The sequence below is a fragment of the Lethenteron reissneri genome, chromosome 43 (genome assembly GCF_015708825.2).
Source record: "Lethenteron reissneri isolate LAM-NWPU_2019-01 chromosome 43, ASM1570882v1, whole genome shotgun sequence".
In the NCBI taxonomy this organism is placed as follows: Eukaryota; Metazoa; Chordata; class Hyperoartia; order Petromyzontiformes; family Petromyzontidae; genus Lethenteron; species Lethenteron reissneri.
Genome location: NC_083821.1, coordinates 12,592,421 through 12,617,230, shown reverse-complemented (window position 1 = coordinate 12,617,230; position 24,810 = coordinate 12,592,421). Strand labels below are relative to the sequence as shown.

Sequence of the window (24,810 nt, the reverse complement as noted above, 5' to 3'; positions counted from 1 at the left end):
CAAATGGGAGAAATACTGGGCTAAAAATGTACGAGAATCGCAGGAGGGAGAGGTTCAGAGCAGAACCATATCAACACCCCATCCCACGACACACGCAAGGTTCAAATTACGCACAGAGATGGGAAGATAACCACCTAGCGGGAAGGTGTTACACAGACCGCGGAGGTATGGATGCGAACATTCAGGAGAATCGCAGGATGGGAGGTCAAACACAATCGATCCAATTCCGACCAATTCCTCCACCGGCTATACCAGGAGGGAATAGAGGAATAACACAGAATGCGGTCCAAATACGTGATGAACCATCCACAGTGAGTGCGAGCGAGCGGCCAACACGCGCCCCACCCGCCGAGGTGTTAAACCCTGAGCAGGCTGCAAGTGACAGGGCTGAATTGAAGTGTGACCGGACGGTGGATAGCAGACAGCAGAGACAAAGAGAGAACACAGAGACACGCCCTGAGGAGCGCAGGCGTGAGCCTTTGAATGGAAAATATCCAAGGGAAACCAAAATGTATGTGGATCGGAGTGCTAAAATGGAGACGAATGTTCATGACATATCAGGAATGGTGTTGGAATCTAACACACTCGTAAAAACAAAGAGGGCAACATTACGAGGCACAGAATTAAGTCGACACACTGACTCGGCAAATGTGCATGTAATCGCAGAGAGAGCGAATGCCACGAACCAAGTGTCAAAATGGGTCGTGTGCGCGAATTCTGGTTACGTGCAGCACAATTTTTCACCACACACTCCCACGACGCGAGAGAGTGAAAGAGGAAACTACAAAAACGAACCCGAAAACCGTGATCAAATTATCAAAGTGATAAGTGGTAAACCAGGCAACATGAGGAAGGTAACGCATAAATGCGTTCGAAACCGCTACCTAGCGTTTCCCAGGATTTAACAAAACAAAAATGAATGTTCGTCAGAGTTATGATGTATGAGAACCGATGTAACGCAATATCGATGTTAACGGGTTGTTATTTTCTTTGCTTAATTCAAATGTAACCAGGATTTAACAAAAACAAAAATGAATATTCGCCGGAGTTATGATGTATGAGAACCGATGTAACGCAATATCGATGTTAACGTGTTGTTTATTTTCTTTGCTTATTTCGGATGTAACCAGGTTAAGATGGTAATACGTGCACGCGCGTCGTAAGAAATAACCGCCGAGAGTAAGGGCGGCTGATGGGATTCATGACATAAAAAGGGGGCATTACTTTGTTTGAAAATTCGCCAGTGGCCAAATCGACCCCTGATAATTTTCAAACGGGCGGACTGTTGTGTATGTACCCCCTTTTTATTTTTTTTTAATATTATTTTTTTTAAGGCTTATTCTGCCATCATATATAATATTGTTTTTTTAATAGACACGGGGCCACGTGGGAACGAACACGCCCCCACACTTCCACAGAGGCCCCCACACTTCCACAGATGCGCGCATACCTCATTTCAAAGGAAAGACGGCATGAAAGAGGGTAATCAAGGTCATAAACTCCCCGAATTTCACACAAGAGGAACAAGGGAGGGGGGAATTGCAGGCGGGGGGTTGCAGAACCAGGAGACACGGAGGAAGAGATAATTATATTCTTAACAAAGAAACAGCATCGACGACAAAAAGCACAGATGGGTCTTTGAACCATGTTAAATACACAAGTTACCAACTCAACCATAAAGATTAAGCAAACAGTATCCATCCTCACTCCAATTGAAAACCAAAAGACAATCTGCACCAGAATCGCGACCCATCATTGTTAATTAAGTACTGACATTATTTACCTTTAAAGAATATCTACACGGCCGGGCCGAAGCATCAAAGAATAATTAGGGCATCTATTTCGCTCCAAAACAAATTCCTAGCCGGGATATCAGATCAAATAATCACAAGAAGTCGAATAATAAGTACGGAATTAAAATAGAAGAGGAATCAAGGGCGGAGAAGGCTCTCAAAATTAACCAAACACAACACCCATGGGAAGCGAGCAACACGACCGCCTTTGTCTTTCCGAGAGGATCTCCACACACAGGCACCAAGCCAGGAAATGACACCCATAAAGGTTGGGTCACGATGAAACATCGTGAACACGGTTTCGGCATAACTGTGCAGATGGAACCAAGCAGCAAATAAGTTGCATTTCAACTTCCAAACCAAACCAACTTAAGCTGTGTGAGACAAAGGATGTGATCCCAGAGCAAGGGAGGTAATAATTAAGCTCGCTTAACGCGTAAGTTTTCGCGACAAATATTATTCAGTAACAAAACATGGATTCGAATGTTTTTTTTATAACTCGACGCGAATCATCGGTCTGGCTAATGGATAACTTTGGTGGCACCGTCACGAGACCCCCACCCCTTTCTTCCAGAACGACACACACAGCTGTGTCTTCAAAGCTAATAAACACACGGACAAACACGCACGCGAAACACACGGACGGACACACACACGGACGCAGATGGTCCACCCCCACAGGAAGGTTTTATGACACAGCCTTTGAACAACTCGGGAAGCCGAGTGGAATTTTCCGATATAAACCGAAGGAAAATCCATACAAAGCATATCGTCCGGGCTTCGGCTCCAACACACATATCATCCGGGCTACGAGCCCATCTTCGGCTCCATCACAGATCGTCAGGGGCTCTGGCCCCCATCACAGGGTTCGTCAGGGGCTCTGGCCCCCATCACAGAGTTCGTCAGGGGCTCTGGCCCCCATCACAGAGATATCGTCCGGGCTTCGGCTCCAACACACATATCATCCGGGCTACGAGCCCATCTTCGGCTCCACCACAGATCGACAGGGGCTCTGGCCCCCATCACAGATCTCCAGGGCTGTGGCTCCATCTCTCCTTGTCGCCGCCAACGAAGAAGCTCCTGTCATTCAGAATGACGAGGTTTGCGGAGTAGCGACGCGTAGCTACAAGCCGAGGTCTGCACCACCTGAGAAGAATCGCTACCCTGAGTCGCAGAGTTGCGAGTGAAGCCAACAAAGACGCCAATGTCCACCCTGCCACGAACGAAGCATCGCTCCTCGTCAGAGTGACGACCAGCGAACAACCCGCAGGAAAGGCGGAGATCGCTGAAAGAGCGCCAACGAGCAACAACCTTGCGCCACCGTGCGCCACCTTGCGCCACCTTGCGCCGCCGTGCGCCTCCGCGCGCCATCGAGCGACAACGAGCGACACCTTGCGCCACCGAGCGACACCGAGCGACACGAGCGACCGAGCATCTTCAAGGACAGCATCGTGCCAACTCGTCATCTAGCAGTAGAAAGAGAGAGCGCACGAGCAGCACCAAGCCCCCGGAACCATCAAGCGCCAAGCAAGCAAGTTTCTTCAAGGAACATCGTGCCAACGCCGCTCAATCCAGCAGTGGAGAGAGAGAGGGAGAGCAAAGCCGAGCGACACGCCGAGCGAGGGAGCAGCAGGAGCTGTTCGTATCCTCCCACACCACACAAGCTAACGACACAATTAATATTACGAGGGGACAACGCACACACAGCACGCACACGAATAAGACTTTAAAAGAAAACTGTCTTTTCGTTTAAAAAAGGGTTGCCATTTCGAGGTGGTGCGTTCAATATCAACTGATCGTGCAAAGCAGTTGCTGCCGTCGAGTTACATAAATGCATAAGAGTTTTCGTTATTCATATTGCATAATTGCATAATTTCGCAACTGCATAAGTTTTTGTCGTTCATATTAGTTAATTGCATAATCTTGCCCATGAATTATTGACGCATGTTTGACCTGCATGATAGAATGTCACGTGCTTGTTAGAATAAAATTGTTATCACAGAAGCATATCGAGTGTTCTTTCCAAGTCCATGCAAAACCATCTTATTCATAAGAGCTGTATCCTGCGATGAGATATGAAAATGGAGACCTAAAATATTATAACACACACTAGGATAATCGGTAAATGAATCTATGATAATCGTGTTATCCTGATTGATAACTCTGGATAAACGAAAGCAAATTATCATAACTGCACACATTAACATAATCGCAAGCCTCCGCATAAATTACTACGATTATCTCCGTGATTATCATAATTTATGCATATAATCACATGCATTATCATAATTCATGCATATTAATACACACACTATCATAATTAATGCGATTTGCGCATTTTTCGGAAAATTATTAATTTTTATTATTTTCATCAAAATTTCATAATCACAACACATACAACAAGACCAAACTGCAGACACCAGGCCTTTAACTTTCCAGGTAGCTGGGTGTTGTCGATGGACTGTAGGCTACTACTGATGTCTTTGTGCAGCTGTTGCACCTGGTCTTTGTCCTTCAGGCTTGCATCATACCACCTTCCAAGGCTTTTTACCGGCTGCTCAGACACTGTTGGGATTTGGTCATCTCCGATGAAGAATTTCAGGTCACAGAGTACTCCCTTCACAATCGAGATGCTGCGTGACTTGGATGGTTTAATCTTCATACGGGCCCAGCTGATGTTCTCCTCGAGTTTTCTGAGCAGTCTCCTGGTGCATGGGACAGTGGTGGTCAATGTTGTAATGTCGTCCATGTAGGCTCTGAGTGGAGGGAGGCGAAAACCAGAGTCGACTCGCTGTCCACCAGCAACCCATTTTGAGGATCTGATGATAACCTCCATTGCCATTATGAATGCCAATGGAGAAATGGTACATCCCGCCATTATACCTACATTCAGGCATTGCCATGAGGTGGTGAACTCTGAGGTGGTGAAGCAGAACTGCAGATCCTGAAAGTACGACTTCACCAGGGTTGTGATGGTGTCCGGTATGTGGAAAAATCTGAAGGCAGACCACAGGAGTTCATGGGGCACAGAGCCAAATGCATTGGCGAGGTCGAGGAAGACTACATGGAGGTCCCTTTTCTCCACCTTGGCCATTTGGATCTGGTGCCAGATCATGCTGGAATGTTCCAAGCAGCCAGAGAACCCTGATATTCCTGCCTTCTGTACAGATGTATCGACGTACGCATTCCTTTGCAGGTACTCGGCCATCCTCTGGGCAATGATCCTAAAGAAGATTTTACCCTCGACATTCAGTAAGGAGATTGGGCGGAATTGGCTGATGTTCACTGCATCCTTCTCCTTAGGGATCAGGACCCCGCCTGCCCTACGCCACACTTTGGGCATTATCTTCTTTTGCCAAGCTGTTCTCATAAGCGTCCAGAGGAACCTCAGGACGTCTGGTGCGTTCTTATACACTTTGTACGGGACTCCATTTGGCCCCGGGGCTGATGCTGTTCTTGCCCTTCGAACTGTGTTTTCCACCTCTTTCCATGTCGGAGGGCTGGTCTCAATATGATGTTCCGGGGGTTCAATGGGTGGGATATCTGATGGGATGGCCAGATGTTCATGTCGCTTTGAGTCAAAGTTTGTTGTTCTCAGGTGCTCTTCTAGGTCTTTCTTTGTTGTTTTTAGAACTCCACTTTTTTCCTTCGTGAAGAGACTTTTAAGGAACTTGAAGGGATCTTTATAGAATCGAGTTCTAGTTTGTTCTTTCTTCCTTCTGCGCTTCTGTAGGTTCTCTGCTCTACGGAGGGATGCCAACCGGGTTTTGATGTCAGCCTGAAGTGCCTCTATGCCCTCCTTTTCCACTTCCGAGGCTTTATTCCACTGTTTCTTAAGCTGTCTCCTTTCTTGAACGAGGCGCTTGATTTCTTGTTGCCTCCTGGAAACTGGTGGGGTTGGAACCTTTCTCCCGCCTTTTGTGTCAGGAAACCAGCATACCCTGAAGAAAAACTACTTGCTGTACTGAAATCTCTTGGATATGCAGCAGATTATTGATATTTGGAGTTTCACAAATCTATGATATTCATAATCCCTTTTCAGAAGGATAGCCATTACATCACCATGTCACAAATGTAGCACGTTTTATTTTCTACATAAGACATTTAGGGATTATTATTTTTCTATCTTGGTTTGAAGCTTTCGTGACTGCAGGGATCCATACTCTTTGGTTCTTTCGGTAAAGTCACGTAGGTATAAAATAAAACAAAAAAGATCTATTTTATTTTATACCTACGTGACTTTACCTGAAAGAACCAAAGAGTATTATTTTTCTACTTAATCTGGAAGAGAGTGGTAGGAACATGGCTTGGGGACAGTGGCACAGAGGTAAAAGTGGAGTTACCCTAAAATTGTCAAGCACTACCACAGCCGTGCTAATGGTGAGATAACAACTAGAAGATGCCAAGATCCAGAAACGTATTTTGCCATGCAAAATATTTAAGCGCACCCCCCGAAGCTCTGTAACTCTCAGTGGCATAGCTACCGAGTGTGCAGGCACCGCTACTGCACCACCCACAGGCCGCAGGGCCCAGGTGCTGAGGCTAGGACGGGAGGGGACAATGCCCCCATTTATTTCCTTGCACCAGGTTCCAAGCCAACCACACCGGACCACTGTACAGGCAGTCCTCGACTTAAGAATGCTCAACTTATGAACACACACACTTATGAACCAGCTTCCATGAAATTAGTTGTTTTAACATTAACTTAAAACGTGCACTCTCACTTGCAAATTGAACCACAGCACTATTTTGTTAAGCTGAGCGATCCTCCGTGAGATGTATTGAGTCTGCCTCATGCTGGGAGTGAGCGTTTGTGTGTGTGGGCATTTAAATACGGTAGATTACTGTGTTCCGACTTAGGAACAATTCGACTTAAGAACGGGTCTCAGGAACTAATTGTCCGTAATTGGTTTGACTTTCTATATCACACTGAGACAAGCAGGCCCTACAGAAGTAACTGAGAATAGTTTCCTTGTGGAAAGCAAGGGGTTTTGGGGCAAACCTGTCCGTCTAGTACGTCGTCTTCCGGAGCCAGCATGAACTTCCCAAAGCTGCTGAGCTCCTGTCGCCCGTCGCCCTCCACCAGAGTCCTCACGCACGAGATCATTCCATCCAGCTCGCGCAGCGTCACACTCTGCCTCAGAGACACGCTGGGATGCGCGGCATGGAGCCATTGCTGAATGCAGCCAGGGAAAGCAACGAGCACCTACATCACACGGGGTTACCTGGTCCAGCTTTTCTCAGGGCAGCACTCGAGCCATGAATCCAGAAAGTGGCTCCGTGTGCCATGGTGCTGCTGCGAGCGGCCACGCTGCACATGTAGCGCAGCTGTTGTGCGGAGGCTTTCCGATATGTCATTGTGTAGTGGGTACAGACGGAGACTCAGGCTTACTATGGGAGGCAACACATTTATTAACTTAACACCAACAGATAACCTATGGTGGTGGACCACCAGGTAGCTACTCTAACACTCTGAGTGAGCTACAACGGACTGGAACCCCAACTCGGGTCAGGGTCCGTGTGTTGGAGACTCTTCTTCCGGCATAGAACGTAGATTTCTTCATGAAGACAACAGCAGCCAGTTCCACTGGGGACCCGGCATTTTATCCAGTGTGGCAGGCCTCGCTCCGCCCCTAGCCACGACTCCCTTTTAGAACTCTCGAGGAGGTTCTCCACTGGACACGTGGTCCCCCCAGCCCCCCCCCCTTTGGGGGTCCCCTGATAGACACCTCCAATCACGTGTCCTCTGGGGTCAACCAGAGTGTCCTGGCCCCCTGCAACCCCGTTCCGAAGCCGGCACTCTTGCCCCCTATCCTATCGGGGCTGGCACTGCACGTAGAGCGTGGTGCCATTCCTTGACTGTTGGACAGTGCTGCCCGAGCCCCTCTAGGGGCGGTACTCCATCCCCCTTCAGTGGTGTTCGTGGTGGCAATATATTTGCATGGCGTGCCTTTCCCAGGCTGGCCACACATAGCGACGTGCAGCAATGTCACTACATCACCCCCCCCCCCCCCCCAATTAACAATAGATAATTTAGTGAATGAAGTGAGGAGACCCCCCCCCCCCATGTGCCTCAACAATAACAATAAACAATTAATACCCCAGCCCACCTATACAATATATACACTATCTACAAATGTACAGTAACGGACGGGGAAAAGGTGGAAGTACAGAACAACAAGCAAGGCGAGAGAGAAAACAAATAAAATGCATTAAAACGCGAACGCTCGGAACCCCCTCCAGCACCAACATCTCCCAACCACACCGTGTACCAACACCCACAAGCACAACGAGGGCTAGATTCAGCCAATAGCCGATGCGGCCTGCCAAGTGCGACAACCAAGTGACAGCGTGGGAGTGTGTGTGTATGGGGATCACGAAAACTGTAGAGTTTTTGACTGAGTCCTCATGGCCGGACTCCCAGAGGAGGTGGGCTCAGTCTCCCTGCAGGTCCCGGGGAGAAAAATGTCCCGACGAACCTGGCTCCTCACGGGGAGCAGTCGGCCGGGCAGACGGGTTCCCGTCGTCCGGAGCCAGTGGAGCCGGAGCAGGTGGTGACTTGGGGGGCGTCAGTTTCCCGGCACCTGAAGACGGGATCACACGACTCCCCTGAGAGCCAATCTCAGCGGGCACACACCTCAGCTCGTCCGACATGTCACACACTTGACCCCTGCATTGTGGAGATGGGATGAATTTGCGCGGAGCGATGAAGGGCTTAAGGCGCGACGGGTAAACAAATCAGCTCCGCTGGCCCGAATTACATCAACAGGTCTTCACCAGGGTTTAAAAATTTTGGTGACGTACCCACTGGTACCTGTGGGCAGTGGAGCCAGGCTCTGTCACCCCGTAGTCGCTCATTAGCCAATTGGCGTGAATAAAAATTTACCATAGAAGCCTCATGCACTTCCGATAGCTTCTGAAGGTTAAAGCGCATGGATTCCGAAAGATTTGATTTGGCCTTGTTTGGAGCGACACGTAGTTGTACATCAATTGGGGGGTCATGATCTCTGCCGTACATTAAAAAGAAGGGCGAATAGCTGGTGGACGCATGAGGAACCATTCGGTAGGTAGCCAGAACTCCGGGAACCTGCAAGTCCCAGTCAGGCAGGGACTCGCTGACCTGATGCCTCAGCATCGAAGAGTCCTATGCAGGCGCTCCACCATTCCATCCGTCTGGGGGTGGTATGGTGATGTACGTATTTTCTTAGTACCCAATAAGTCGCACACCTCCTGCAGTAATTTGGAGGAGAAATTCTTGCCCTGATCAGTCAAGAGATGCTCAGGAGCACCCTTGTCCATGACATAGCCATCGAGGAAAGCCTCGGTGATGGCAGCCGCGGACTGGTTGGGGAGCGGCCAAGCTATTGGCCAGTGCGAGAAATATTCGACGCCAACCAACAAATATTTATTTCCACAAGGGGTGGCGGGAAACTGAGCAAAGATGCCTCGAGCGACCAACTCGTTAATGTGGGAGACCACAATTAATTGCACAATATACACACCCCGTCAACAAATCAACTGCATCCTCTGCCATGCCCAGCCAGAAGAAGTCAAGCTGGAGCGTGGCAAGAGTTTTGTGCACACCCAAGTGCAACAGTCGTGCACTGCCTATACAAACTTCTCCCGCAGGGCAGTGGAACCAAAATATAATATTGTAGCGGCGCAAGCCACCATCCCAGCAAATCAGCAGACCGTCCCTCAGGAAGACCGAGGACACGCCCCTACGTTCCCTACCCCCCATACGTTACCTTGACACAACGGCGCATTTTAACCAGGGAGGCGTCCTCCACCTGCAGGCATCCCCATTCCGCGAGGTCAAGGCCAAGGATGGCGTCACGCGCCACAGGACCGTCAGCCACCTCGGAGGAGGCAACCTCAGCCAACGGTGCAAGGGGCGGGGGTGAGTCGTCGTTCGGTGCCTTACAGCACTCCGCGCCCAAAAAACACATGCACCTGTCGCTTGGTGCTAATCGCGACAGGGCATCTGCGTTCATATGCTGTGTGCCTTTCCGGTAGGACACAGTGAAGGAGTAGACCTGGAGGACCTCCAGCCAACGCGAAAGTTGGCGGGACGGCTGTTCAATCCGCAACGCATACTGTAGCGCTGCTTGGTCAGAGCGCACTACAAAGTGTCTGCCATACAAATAGGGGTGATACTTTTCGATTTAAAGCCAGTGAACTCAACACGTACGCCATACTCTTAAGGCTAATGGTTACTCCGACTACACAATCCGCAAAGCCATCGCTCCAACCATCAAGAAGGATCCTGTTGAGGAGCCTTTCAAAACCATCACCTTACCCTACATTGCTGGGGTCACAAAAAAGATCTCCAAAATCCTGATTAAACACAAGATCCAGGTCCGATTCAACACAGTACATAAAATCCGTGATCTGGTCCCGTCTGTAAAAGATGTGGTTCCAGACATACAGTACCCTGGTGTCTACAAACTAAGTTGCCTCTGTGGTAGCAGTAATAAACCATTTCGGATCTTAACTGATTGTGTACACGTTTACGGTGACTTTCAGACCGCAGTTCACTCACTGGCATGACTATATATCTTGTATTCTCCGCAGGGAATGGATTCTTTGCTCCGCTGCAAGTCCCCTACTACCACTCTTCCATTGAATTATTTCGTTGCTTTCTCTTAGCATCTTTCACTCGACGGTCAATGGTATAGTGTATAGCAGATTGTATAATAATAAATAGTATAAAATTGTAATGTTTAATACAATGTATAAGGCTATATATAGTATCGTAATTGTATAGTGAATATACAGCAGTATGATATACAGTAGGGTGGATAGAATAATACATAGTGTAATATTACACTATGCATTATTTTAAGGTATAGGGTGGTGTATAGTAATACAGTATATAATTTAATGTTGGGTTTGTCTATGGCAGCATATAGTACGGGGTAGACCCGTGCGATGTAAAGGAAAAAAGTTTAGCTGGAAGCATATTATATTTTTTACGACATAGAATTGTAATGTATTACTTACTGTTAGTAGCTCAGCTTATTGGAGAGTATATTTAGTATACTGATGATACTATGTAGTTTATACTTTAGTTTTTTACGTGGTTGTTTAGTTACTGCAGCTACATACTATTAACATCCCTTCCCTTTATTAATGCTACCCCTATCCCCTCCCTTTGATGCTGCTAATCCTGCATAATGCACGGGCATAATATGACTTTGAAAACCTCCCGCCCACCTCCTACGCATTTCACAAGTAGTACTAATCACATACCTGCATTTCCCATAAATATGCTAAATTCCTCTTGATATGCAAATTATTTTGTCAAGGCGCACTTCCCCCCTTCCAAGCCAGCTTAAATATAGGCTCCAAGCGTGGTGGTGTTTCATTCAGATGCTGTCTCCCCGACAGACATGGTCTTCACCTGAGGACGGCTGCTTGCGTTGTGGCCGAAACGTCGTGAGAATTATTTTATTATGTTTAATTTTTATTATTTTATTACTTCCCTTCTACATGACTTTACCAAAAAAACCAAGAAGAGGGGTGATACTGGTGTACAAAAAAAACGATCGGCAGGAGTTCCCGGCATGTGACACAGTAGGGTTGTTCAGCCGGTGACAACACTCTGCTGCCGTAGGCAACAACGCACCCCACCCCGTTGACAACCTGGGACAGAACCGCGTCAATGCCGGTGTTGTTCGTGTCCGTATCAAGGACGAATGGCGCAGCAAAGTCGGGGTAGCAGAGGGGAGGGGCGTTCACCAAGGCATCGCGGAGCGCAACAAATGCAGCCTCCTCCCCCCAATGAAACTTCTGGCATTTAGCCGTCAAAGCGTGGAGTCGTTTTTCCGTACAAAGTGAATCCAGCCACTTCTCATCCCAACTCTTACGCGGCGGCATGTGTGACTCGACCAACATTCCTGACAACACAATCCCCCTGAAGTGCGGGTGATGCATGGGCAAGCACGGTGCCTTGCTGAATAATGGACATGTCTAACCCAGCATTGAGGACCTGGATGAAAGGTTCCCGGTCGTTGGACACGGGTTTGGGCTCCTACCAACGTCAATCCCCGAACAGCCTTATTGGAAGGTCCCAAGAAGATCCCCCCCGCAGTCGCCGCCCGATCGAGGGGCATGCGCAAGCGTAAGGGGACCAACATTTGCGCGCCCGGGGGAATCCGCACCGCTTTAGACGCTAGCGCTTGCACGGTGGCGTTGGCCGTGCACATCCGAGTGAGAGAGGGTAGAAATGCCAAACGACGACCCGATGGCAATTCAATGCACCCTTGGTCAATTAAAATCTTTACAGGCATTTTACCCAAGAAATCAGTCCCGAGCAAGTATGGAACAGCAAGGGACGAGGAGACGAGAATCTGACCGGTCAATTTAACGTCGCCAATACAGACCTGTGCTATTATATTGCCATTGATGCCCAATGAGCCACCGTTTGCGGCAAAGCACGACACTTCAACGGGGCATAGGCTACGTCATTTAGCGGGCAAAATATAATAAATTAGCTCTGAAATTATGGTCGCCAACGCCCCAGTATCGACGAACATCCTAAAATCGACCCCCTCGATGGAACCAATATTGAAGGACGAACCCGTGGTCGCGGCAACAAACCTATAGGCCAGCTCCGACCACTGACCAGGTCGGAGCGGCCAGTCGCCCTGATCGCAATCCCAACCCCCCCTTATTGATGCACAACGAAAATGAGAACCGGCGCAACGAGGTGAGTGAGGTGGATTCAGGGGCTGAGTGAGTGAGGTGTCGTGACTCGCCTTAGGTTGCAGCGGAGAGGATGGTCGGGCGGACGACGGCTGTGGCGTTGTCGTGGCGCTCGGCAACCCGACGAGACGTGGCCGGGCAGGCCACAGTTGAAACAGACGGTGAGGCCGTGCTCCGGACGAGGTGATGTCCTCCCCTGATGTTGGAAGCCGTCCCATCGCGCCATACCGTCCCTCCTCAAACCCCCGCCCTGGGTCGATGCGCAGGCTTGGGGTAGGCTCCGATTCCTCTGGCATACCCCGTGCCTCACAAGGCATGGCACACGCCACCTGTCCCTTCTTCCGCTGCAAGAGCAAGTGTCCCTGGATGCACCTTTCAACTTTGAGGGAGCACAGGTAGTCGTCGTCGATGGCGTGGATGACGACTTGAAGGTCCCGCGCCAACGCCAGCAGCTTCTCGAGGACCTCCTGGTCGATCCTGCCTCCGCGCAGTAAACCGATGGCGCGTGTTGGACGGCGACCCGTAGATCGCCACCATCTGTTTCAGCGCCTGCTGCAGCGTAGACCTGTCCCCCGGCGGGATGGTGACCAACGCCGCCAGGACATCGTCGTCCAGGGCGGTGGGAAGCGCCTTCAACGCCTCTGCCTCCGTCCATCCTGCCATCATGGCAGTTGGAGAGGAAGCGCCGCTGGGAGGCCGCCGAGTCGCCTCCAGCGGCTGAAAACTCTTTGAGGACGGGTAGACGATGTTGGAGAGATGGGATGTGCACCAGCGATCGCGGTGCAGCTTCGAACTTGGCGGGAACTCCACTCCGCTCCGCCAACAAGATGGCGGCCTATTCGTGGGCTGTGCCGCGGAGGCTCCCGATTGGCGGGAATCCTGGGCGGGAACCGCGGAGGCTCCTGGTTGGTGGAAAGATTTGGCGGGAACTTGAACATTTTCTGCGGGAAACCCGGAAACATCGGCGGGAACTGCGGCCACGAGCGGCTCCGTCTCCCTCTCCTCCTCCGCCGACTCAACGCGCTGGATCTCGTCCAGAATGGACGCCGCGACGTGGAGAAGCTCGGCGAGGCGGGAGTGTGCCGCCCGGAGAACCCTCCCCGATGGTGGTGAGCCGTCGTACAGCTGGACGGCGTGCTGCTCCACCGGCGGCGCATCGCCTCCCTCCTGCCCCTTTACCAGATAACCTATGGTGGTGGACCACCAGGCTAACTACTCTAACACTCTGAGTTAGCAACAACGGATCGGATTGGACCCCAACTCGGGTCCTGGTCCGTGTGTTGGAGACTCCTCTTCTGGCATAGAACGTAGATTTCTTCATGAAGACAACAGCAGCCATTTCCACTGGGGACCCGGCTTTTTATCCTGTGTGGCGGGGTATGCTCCGCCCCTAGCCACGACCCCCTTCTCGAACTCTCGAGGAAGTTCTCCACTGGACACGTGGTCCCCCCAGCCCCCCCTTTGGGGGTCCCCGGGTAGACACCTTGGGTCACGTGTCCTCCGGGGTCAACCAGAGTGCCATGGCCCCTTGCAAACCCGTTCTAAGGCCGGCACTCTCGCCCCCTATCCTGTAGGGGCTGGCACTGCATGTAGAGCGTGATGCCATTCCTTGACTGTCGGACAGTGCTGCCCGAGCCCTGCTCGGGCCAGTACTGCATCCCCCCTCAGTGGTGTCCGTGGTGGCAATATTGCATGGCGTGCCTTTCCCAGGCTGGCCACACAGGGCGACGTGCAGCCATGTCGATACAATCGTAATAATCCTAATGTAAGAGTTTTTTAAAAGAAAACATTTCAGTAAATGTTTTGAGGTGCATTACTTTACTGTCGAATCCATCCAACTCGCATGGACCAGCACGGTTAAGTATGATAAATAAACCCCCGGGACCTGCACGGTGTGGAAAGGCACTCATCTGGCAATGGATTGACAAAGGGCTGTGTACATGTACAAGAAGACAAAAAATATATTCATCATGGATACAACAAATGCAGATTAATTTAAAAGTGGTGGAATGGAGGTACGTGTGTGAGTTGGTGTACATGGGGAACCCGTACCTGCCAACAACAGACTGCACGGCGTGCTTCACCTCCGTGGTTAGCTCGCTCAGCCCTGGGGACACAAAGGCCTCTCATCCCATTGGTAATCTAGTAACACATGACAAGCTCCCCCACGCAGCAACATCTCATTCTGTACGATTGTATAATCTATAAACACCCGCTTGGCGTTGAGCCATTCTGCACTTCATGTCATTCTCCAGGAATTTGCCCTCTTAAACTTAACAAGGATGGAAGAACACCAAACTGAAACCTTTTACAAGGAATCATGTGTGCATTAACCACAATACTTGTGGTCAGAATGAAAACAAAAAACATACTAATATATGCATTGTCTTTGAAACTGATTGGTCCACACCAGAGACAGTTTTCTTTGGAGCCTAGTCTCAAAACGGTGTTAGACCAGTATTAGACCAGAGGACGCCAAAAGGCTCACCAAAAGGCGTCCTCTGGTCTATCACCGTTTAGAGACCAGAGGCTGCCAAAAGGCAATTATATTTTAATTGCCAAAAGGCGTCCTCTGGTCTAACACCGTTTTGAGACTGGGCTCAAAAGAAAGCTGTCTCTGGTGTGGACTAATCAGTTTCAAAGACAATGCATATATTATCAGAGTAGGTTTGTTATTTGCATTCTGACCACAAGTTTTGTGGTTAATGCAGACATGGTTCCTTGTAAAAGGTTTCGGTTTGGTGTTCTAACATCTAAACACCTGTTTTGTTACAAGAAAAAAGGGAAAAACCTCTTCTCATATTTTGGTACTGGCAAAGGAGGTCCCATGATGAAAAAGGATGGAAAAGTTGTACACTTAATTTTGTTATCTTACACATTCAGCAAACAGCAGAAACGGAGGCTTGGTTTGTTTAAGCGTGGAAAAAGTTACTCCATGAGGTGTGCACCTATGTGTGAACACATGTGTGCGTGCACACCTCAGTGCACGTGTGTGTGCACACCCTAGTGCATGTGTGTGTGCGTTCGCTAACAGCACTTGCTCCGACAGTCTCTGCAGGTTATACGGGGGATCTTTGTGTGCATTCCCCAGCGGTTAGTGCGCTGCCCTGCGAACTTAGCGACCTGAGTTCGATTCATGCTCACAGCCAACACCAGTGATGATGATCTGAACCCGTCCTGGGTTTCTCCTAGGTCGACTCAGCCTTAAATAAGTACTTGGTGAGGTGTGTAAACATCACTGCTCGGGAGACAAAGGCGGCCGGGCATGGTGCTGGCCACCCAACCTCTCGTATGCCGTGCTTTTCTTCATAGGTGCTCGCTAACAGCACTTGCCCCAAGAGTCTGTTAAGACTATACAGCGGATCTTTGTGTGTACACCCCAGTGATGTAATGCGTTGAGTGCATTGTTGCTATTGTAAGCACTGCGCCCCTAACAAACTGCTGGAGTTCAGTGGACACATGCAAACACAATGATATTTTAATTGCCAAGTTAGTATCATTCTATTTGTGTGGGATAGAAGTGGTGCCCTGCAGCCATCTCCTTACCTGTGCTTTAATGCAAATAAAGAGTAACACGTCATCTTTGACGGATTTAGCGCGAAAGACAAGATCGCAAGGAGGCCAAGTGCAGTGGAAAAACTTGCAGACACAGCACTGTTCACATACGGTTCAAAGTTCAAACTTGGGCATTAGGTTCGTGTTAAAGGGCGAGCCGATGCAGGCACTGCAAAATACATTTCTCGATGCACAAAACACAGGGACAGTGTCACAAGTGCTTCCTTGTCATCGTGTGCATAATCCGCATCACAGTTGGCTGATTAACATGAAGAGATGAACAGCAACATCTTCCTGGAAACTATGCAAGTGATTTTACAAATGTGTATTCATTTATTTTTAATAGATATATATTATGTACTGTTAATAAAATAATGTAGCGAGACTGCTGGATGTTGTGTGCATGTGATGTGGCATCACAATGCAAGCGGTGCTCATACCATCCCCCAGCAGGTACTGGATGGAGGAGAGGTATCGCTGCTGTACCTCCATCGGGACACGAATGGCCTGGCGCAAGACAAACAGTGGCATCACACCACGCACTGCTCTTGACTCGCTCTACACGCAACTGAAGAAAACCCACATCTAAGCAACAAGTCTGTGTGGCGTGTGCGCGCCACCGCAAGGCAACGGCCTTTTCCCGCGAGAGATGTAAACGCCATGTTTCCACGACCACTGCAAAGGAAGCCCACCACCCCCGTTTACGAGTGATTAACGCAGGCTTGGGTTGGAGTGCCACAAGCAGCCTTTGCGGACTGTGCGAGTACCAACCCGGGCTGCGTGGCCCACGCTTACCGATGCCGCGAGCCTCACTTTGCTAAGGTGGCTACACGCTTTCATCTGTGCTGCCCTCAGGACTGGTCAGTATCACAGAGATAACGCAGAAGAGACAAACTAGCAAGGGCAACTTGAGATCCACCGGCTTTTTTTGCAGCTCTCGACACCGGATCTGATTTATTTTTTAGACCCACAACAAGAACAAAACAAACTATAATCTTTAACATGAAACAGGTCAACACAAGAAACATAAATATCATGAAATATCACTTGCTTCTCCTTCCAGCTGACAGGGAGGAGGGAGAGGGAGAAGAAAAGAGGGGGTGGGGGAAAAGGGAAAGAGGCACAGAGGGAGGGAATCAAACAAGCGAGGAAGGCATAGAAACACAATAAAACTGGATCCGAGTCTGAATCCGTCAATGGTAGCAGCAGAAACCTTTGCGCCCCATTCTGCCCCTTAAGAGGCTCGAAGGTAATGGGGGCAGAAGTTGTTCTCCTCCCCGCAGCGCGAGGGGGGGCGGTGTAGTTGAGGGCAGGGTGGGGGGGCGTGAGGCCAGCACCCAGTGGACCGATTAATGGCACGGTGGACGGTCATGATCCAGATCCACCCCTGGGGCGGGGGGTCTCCCGCATGAGCACAACCGCCCGCTGGCGAGCGCGGCGGGTAAGGGGAGAGGGATAGAATTGGAGAACGTAGGTCATACGGGTTCTCCCACCCAGCCTGGGCGAAGCTGGCGGCAGAGGGGGCAGATCGTGAGGGGCTCGTCGCACACGGGCACAGGAGGGCCAAGGGGGGGTTAGGCGGGGAGGCCCCCCCCCCATCGCCCCACTAGGGGGAGAGAGAGGGCAGAGCCTAGTTTTTATTTTAAACACGAATGGAAATGGCTTAGAGACAGCAAACGATAACTGAAACATAATACAAATAAAATGGCTTTTTCTTATATTTATGATCATTGTCCTACACCCAGGAAAGGAGCAGTGCTGGGTCACGACAGGAATCGCAAGGCACAGCTCAAGTCCGATTTCTCATGGCTGTGCAAACATAGCGTCAGCGTAGGTATCGACAGAGGTAAAAACTAAATGCAATACACATGATAATTGTTTTTTTACCATTTTATCTGGCAACAAAACTGACACCTTTTTTACGAGGAGTCATGTTTGCATAGACCACAATACCTGCAGTCATAATGCAAACAAAAAACATAACTCTGATAATGTATGCACTGTCTTTGAAGTTGATTGGTCCACACCCGAGACATGTTTCGTTAGAGCCTAGTCTCACATGGTGTTGGACCAGATGATGCCAAAAAGGCGCAAAAAAGGTGTCAGTTTTGTTGCCAGATAAAAGGGTAAAAAACCAATTATCATATTTTTCTACTGGCAAATGAGGTTCCAATGGTGCAATACACATGTTGCACAATCAAAAGTGAAATATTTAGGTCAAAGGCAATGGCTATAGAAGACACTTGGCTAATGTTTTAATCACTTCGGGACCAAAAGCCAGAAGCTCCAAAGTCCATATCATCAGCTTTTAAACCACAGCATGTACACAGTACTACGTGTGCCGCGGTGACTGAAAACATTTCAATATATAGAGAACTGCAGAACTTGGCCAATTGTTGGTGTCAGATCACTGCCTGGCTGCTGCCTTCCAGCTCGTGTCCGCAGCTCCTCAGCGAATTTGAGATGCAATTTCCGTAAGCGATGCTAAATAAAAAACAAAACAAACTTATCTCATACAAGAAGTAGATGTTCACACAGGTAATCGATTGCTGTGCAAATCTGTTCCTATGGTTAAGCTGTCACATTCTGATAATAGGTTTTTCCCCTTTTTTTCTGGCAACAAAACAGGTGTTAAGATGTTAAAACACCAAACTGAAACCTTTTACAAGGAATCATGTCTGCCTTAACCACACATTCTGTACATCATTAGGTAAAGGTATTAAAGGGCTTGTACGAGGATGTAAGAAACGTAGTATCACAATTATCATTTTAAGGCATTCATGGTAGCACAGCTGTTTATATGATTTAAGGAGCATTCTGATGAGTGAAAAATAATGACGAATCCAGTTGGTGCATGTGTGCAGTGCTGGAGAGTCGCAGCAGTGTTAAGGGAGTGTCTCTGCAGTGCCTCCCTCACAGTGGTACAAATGACACTGTAACGTCTCTTAAATGGTCAAAGGGCAAGGCAGGTGCACTGGCATTTGAAATGTTAAAGCTGGGTCTAATGCTCATAGGGCACACCTTAACAAGCCTGCGTTCTTATATCTGCAATCGTATAGAAAGAGGGAGCCATACTTGAAAGAGATTTATAAAACAAATGTCTTCCCTAGTGGCGTGCCAGGCAACGCGCAGGTAACAATTACATTTGGCACCAGGTTCCCTCTTGCATCACGGGAACGAGCGGACATCCTCTCGCTGGGAGCACACACAGCAGTCTACCCCCACACTCGTGTGGATTCCAGGTGAACACTGAGCGGGAGCTGCACGCCTCCTCACGTCTGCAATGTTGTGAAGTCCCGGCACGTTCAGGTGCGAGAACCACAGTGCGTCACATGCGTGGGCGGTCCGTGGGACGTACGCACACTAACGATTATATTGTGAGAACTTCCATTCAGAGCTAAGGCTGTAGGAAGTCAGTGAGGTGTGTGTGTGCCCCACCTCTGGACCCCGCGTGCTGGAGATGGCGTTGTCCAAGTAGATGTAGCCTCCCACTACGTTGAGTTGCACTCTGAGCATCACCACCAGCATGCACGCTCCGTACACGGCCACCACGCTCCGTGCGAAGCCTGCACATCCCATGCCGCGTGAATGCACAATTATTTGGCTGCTAGAAATTTCCACGTAAGCCACTTCGTTGAGCTATCATTTATGGCCAGGTCTGCTTGTGAAAAAGAGTTAATAACTCAGTGGGCTTCATCTGGTAAATAAAATAATTTGTATAGGTTAGTTTAACCTCTTCACATGTGCATGAAGCCAAGCCAAAGCTGCCATGATTGAAATCATAGGAGATGCATTTATAGTTGCTATTTGTGGCTCTTCTTGTGTTTGAGCCAAATATAATATATATTTTTTACCTTTTGAAATATCTGATATGCATTGTCAATCTCTCCAGTGGCTACATCTGTTATTCCAAGCAGTATGCCGAGTATTACCTGAACACATGGACCCCCCTTATTAATTTGTGTGACTATTCGGCAATGCATGTCAGGAAGGCAGACAATAAAGCCCTATAACTGATTTCAAATACAGAGTCTCAATAGGCTACCCAAAACTTTTGGACGAATGAATACTCACTGCTGTTTATACCATTACCGCATTGCTGGAAGGAAAAGGTGGTTTTAATTACACACAGAAGTGTACAGCATCGCACATACAGAAGCTCTCAGCCTTAGAAAGAGCATCAGCTCATAGGAACTGAATGCGTGGTTCTTTGGTCGTATACACCACCAACTCAAGGAGTTTTTTATATATATATAAAACAAAGAAGTTTGCATAGTCATATTTTATCATCTATTTGAATTTGTGGTATAAACCACAAAATTACCACAGATTCAGTTCATTTGAGCTGGTGGTCTGGATAAGGCTGAGAGCTCGTATACATGCGATGCTGCACCCAGTGTGTTGTTAAATATACGTGTTTCCAGCTTGCACTAAACTTTTCTGTTGCGACCGGATTTCTTTCGTCATTAACATATTTGCAGAGCGTTGAACCTCTCCAGTAATGACTGGAGGAGCTCTTGGTTGTAATGCGGCCTTGTGGCTTGGTCCACTGCTAATTGAAAATCCAGCAAACCCTCGCTATGCGCGAGTTCTTGATTAGCGAGTTGTGCCTAATCGCGAGTTATGAGGTGTATACTAATTTCTTATTCACGATACGCCAGACTCCCGTATTCGTGAGTGTATGGAGTGCCTAAAGACCACCGACACCGGGAAGTTGTACACAGAATGTTACTACATTGGAAATTGTCTGGGAAGATTAGGCATGCCCCCTCGGCTGCCCGCTTAGTCCTCAGTCTCACAGTAATCTCACTCTAAACTAGCTATTGTGCATTTTTACTTTATACGTACTTACAGTCGACTCATTTATACATTTTGGTATAAACGAGTCCACTGTGAGGTCCATTAAAAATAATGTAAATGCAATCAGGGAAAGTTGTAGCTAGTGCTCAGAGTGCTAAAATGATAACTGTGCAGCGTTGTTATCAAGCACCTGCATATCCCGATGAGTCAATCCTCCTGTTTTCCTCACCATTACCACTACCTTCATAGTCAGCAAATTATCATCATCAAAGGTAAAACAAATACAGTTATTTATAATGTATTATTTATTTATTGTAGTTATTGTTATTAAACATGTCCTCCCTATTTTCACTCATACCAGCAACTTAACCCCATTTTTTCCCATTGAAACAAGGTGTCTGCATTTTGAGAATTCTACATTCGTAACCCTCACAGGATACAGAGGGCTTACTCTACATTATACTGTAAATGCTAATTCACTCCTGATGAGGGACTCCCCAAAGCCTGTGGGGGCTTTCAGTGTTGTTAGACCATACTTCACCTCACTGCGGAGTGTAGGTTGCAGGAGGGAAGCATAGACATGGGAGCATATACAGTACAATTAATTTTGCTGCACTGCCATCTACTCCCCACTATACAGCCTTGCAAGCCCTGTGGCAATCTGTTTGTACATAGTGGTCACCCAACAAAGCACTTTCCAGGCTCAAATCTGCTGAGCTTCTGAGATCCGATAAGAATAGGTAATTCAGTCATATGCGCAGGATAATAATCACCCTCTGTTTTAAATTTATCAACCCCTTGCATTTACTGATAGGAGTGAACAGCACAATGCAGTGAATATTACATCAGAAGAGCTAAGTATTATATTGAAATACTCACTCAGAATTTTAAGATCTTCCCATATTTCCAGCTTGTTTGCAGGTCTTGGGGCACAGCAACAGTAGCACTCCATGTTACACACTCATCATCATCACCTGAACAACATACTTCACAAAACCGCACCATCATTCACCATACACGACCACCAATCACAAAGTTTACGCCACTTGCACGACACCGCTATACACAATCCTACAAAGTCGACCATTCAAAGCCCCACACACTCACTGTTCTGCGCAGTCCACATCACGCTCACCACACTGCACTCACTGTCACTTGCATGCCGCTCTCATGCACGCTACAGGGCTCAGGCTAAGCGAATTCTCACTCTTATGAAGATTGCTATGTTCAAAAAAGTGTTGCATATTTGTAAGACTTTCAAGAAAATGATTTGCTGCCCTCTTTTAAAGTATGGCAATAATAATAATTTGTGCTTGTGCTTAATTTACTTGGGAAAGTCTCACCGAGTCTCAAGACATTTCCACATGAGGGTCTAGCACTGGCATATTTGAGCCACTTCTGTATTTGGGAGTGTCTGCGTATGGAAGGAAACTAAAGTACCCGGAGAAAACCCATGCCAATGGATAACAAACAGTCTGTATACAGACATCTTCATGAACTCCCATCCTGCACTGTCATCACCTGGTTACCTCTAAACACAATGGGTGTGTGGGCATCACACATTTACATGACCCAACAATCCTTTCTTCTCAAGAGGTGGACGACAAGCTCACAACACCGCTACGCCCGGCTCTCAGCCGGGCAGAGAGAATCTCATGCACATTAGTGACTGTGGTGGGGGCAGCTTGCCTGGCGCGCAGGGCAGCCGTCAGGCTCTCACAGTCCAGCTGCTTCGTGATGTTGTCTCGCAGCGTGGGCAGCATAGACAGCACTGCACAGATCACACGTCCACTGCCATTACACGAAGATGTGGCCCAAAAGGCAAGGAGCTCTGGTCTCGAAGGTCCGTTCCTAGGTTGCACATCCCAGTCTCTCCAACACACGAGATGTGGTGTGGCTCTGTAAGCTCTGCTCACCTGTCATGTTGCACGTGCGCTGGTTGCTCTCGAAGTGGTGCACGCGGCGAGCGTGAGTGATGTACGCATCTGCCTCGCGCTCCTGCAGCTCCAAGAGCTTGCGGCGAGCCACCCGTGCCAGCACCAGAACACCTAGACACGTGGAACGTGCGGACCCCATGCGCGCACACCGACGCACACACACACACAGCACAGCTCGGCCGAAACTCACCGACCTATGCCTAGCCACACAAGAGTTACATGCGGACAGACAAGTGTTTGCATTTACAGGCTTTCAGAGCAAGTGGTGTCAGCAGGTGTTGTTAAACAGAGGTCACCTTGAAAAAGAAGCAAAGCTGTTTCATGTGCCTCAATCGGTTTGTTTCACCTCCTGGTTAAATATAATATATAATAACAAACAGGCACCTATTGCCATATACGAGATGGCATGGACAATATCACGCCTGTTTATGTATTCCCATAACGAGTGGAAAACTGGCTGAGTAGCCCTGCAATGGCCCTGGGCCATTCCAGCCCAGCTTGGGTCTGGCCCCACCACTCCATGAGCAGCTTGCGACACTGTGGGCTCAGCTCCTGCTGCTGCAAACCCCTGCCCCACCCCCCTCCCAACCCTCCAGTCAGACTGAATGATGGTAAAAACAAATTAAGAACTTTACTCAGGCCTGTGTTGAGTTGGGCAACTGCAAGAGAAAAAATATATACAGGAGACCCTTGAATATCGTGGGTTTATCGTTCGTGGTTTGGACTTATCGTGGGGAACCTCTTTGTACACCAATTTTATTATTGCGGAGGTTAGTTTTAGCGTTTCGCGGGTACGCTGTACACTTTAGTAAAATATCACTCAAGGAGCTGGTGATGGCGTGGCTGACACCATGGTGCGGGGCGGGAGAGGAATGCGAGGCAGTTTTTTGTACCAGTAACTATGGGTCCTAAGCATAAACCAGCGGATAAGAGTAATAGTGTTGCTAAAAGGCAGTCATGACCTTAAGTGAACAAATAGAGTGGTTAGATAGGTTAGCTAGAGGAGAAAGTGCGGCATCTGTGGGCCGCCATTACAGAAGAAAACGAATCAACTGTGCAGTATATTGAAAACTGTGAAAAGAATATTCATAAGTGTCAAGGCAAGTGCTCCTCAAAGTGTTAAAGTGGCATTGCAATCTTGTGACTATAGAATGCATGGAAAAGGCATTAACTATTTGGATTGAAAGGCAAAAAAACAAGTATCATTGAGTGGCCCCTGTGACACGTGCAAAAGCAATGCAGCTCTTCAAGAAACACGCACAATTAATCCGGCAGTTCAGCCAAGCCTGCCCCCCAGTTGAGCCAGCAAAGGCTGGTTTAAATTTTTCAAACGGCGTAACGGCCATCATAACGTCGAGTTCGCAGGCAAAGCAGCATCGGCAAATCATCACCCGGTGGAATTGAAAAAGTAAATCGAGAAAGGATATCGACCTGAGCAGGTCTTTAATGCAGATGAAACGGGATTACTTTGGAAAGAGGATGTGATCCCTACCTTCCTATCCAAACAAGAAAACCTGCTCTGGGTTATAAGGTGGCCAAGGACCACATCACGCTCCTGCCATGTGGCAACCCCGCAGGAGACTGCTTCACAAAGTCCATGATGATTTACAGATTGCGTAACCCTTGTGCCCTCAAAGGAAAGAACTACAATTAGCTCCCGGTATTCTAGCGATCCAATTGGGAAGCGTAGGTGACTGCAGCAATATTTACTGAATGTATAACCAATTGCTTCATTCATCAAGTCAAAAGATATATTGGCATCGAAAAACCTTGTATTTAAAATTCCTACTTATTTTAAACTAGCGGTAAGTACCCAGCGTTGCCCGGGCGAAAAAGACACACACATCGACTTACAATGTACATGAGTTTAGCAGAAGAAGCAAAGAACAGAATATTATTTGTCCGCACACAAACATTATGATTGTAATATTTGCCAGGTGATTATTTTGAAAATAGGTTTCTATCAATGTGATTTGACGCAATTACAAATATATCAACGCAGAGCAAGTTATTAATAA

The 24,810-nt window shown here is 48.3% G+C and overlaps 1 protein-coding gene across 1 annotated transcript in view; it reads right to left on the bottom strand.

Moving 5' to 3' along the window:
- The window catches only part of PEX3 (peroxisomal biogenesis factor 3), a 69,423-nt gene that overhangs the window by 23,428 nt on the left and 21,185 nt on the right, over positions 1–24,810 (bottom strand). The window contains exons 2-8 of the mRNA XM_061569411.1: positions 22,772–22,903; positions 22,545–22,626; positions 21,735–21,778; positions 19,494–19,621; positions 16,496–16,562; positions 14,553–14,607; positions 6,796–6,943 (exon numbers count right to left, since the gene is read on the bottom strand). Coding sequence (XP_061425395.1) covers positions 6,796–6,943; positions 14,553–14,607; positions 16,496–16,562; positions 19,494–19,621; positions 21,735–21,778; positions 22,545–22,626; positions 22,772–22,903 — 656 coding nt within the window. The remainder of the gene's footprint in view (positions 1–6,795; positions 6,944–14,552; positions 14,608–16,495; positions 16,563–19,493; positions 19,622–21,734; positions 21,779–22,544; positions 22,627–22,771; positions 22,904–24,810) is intronic.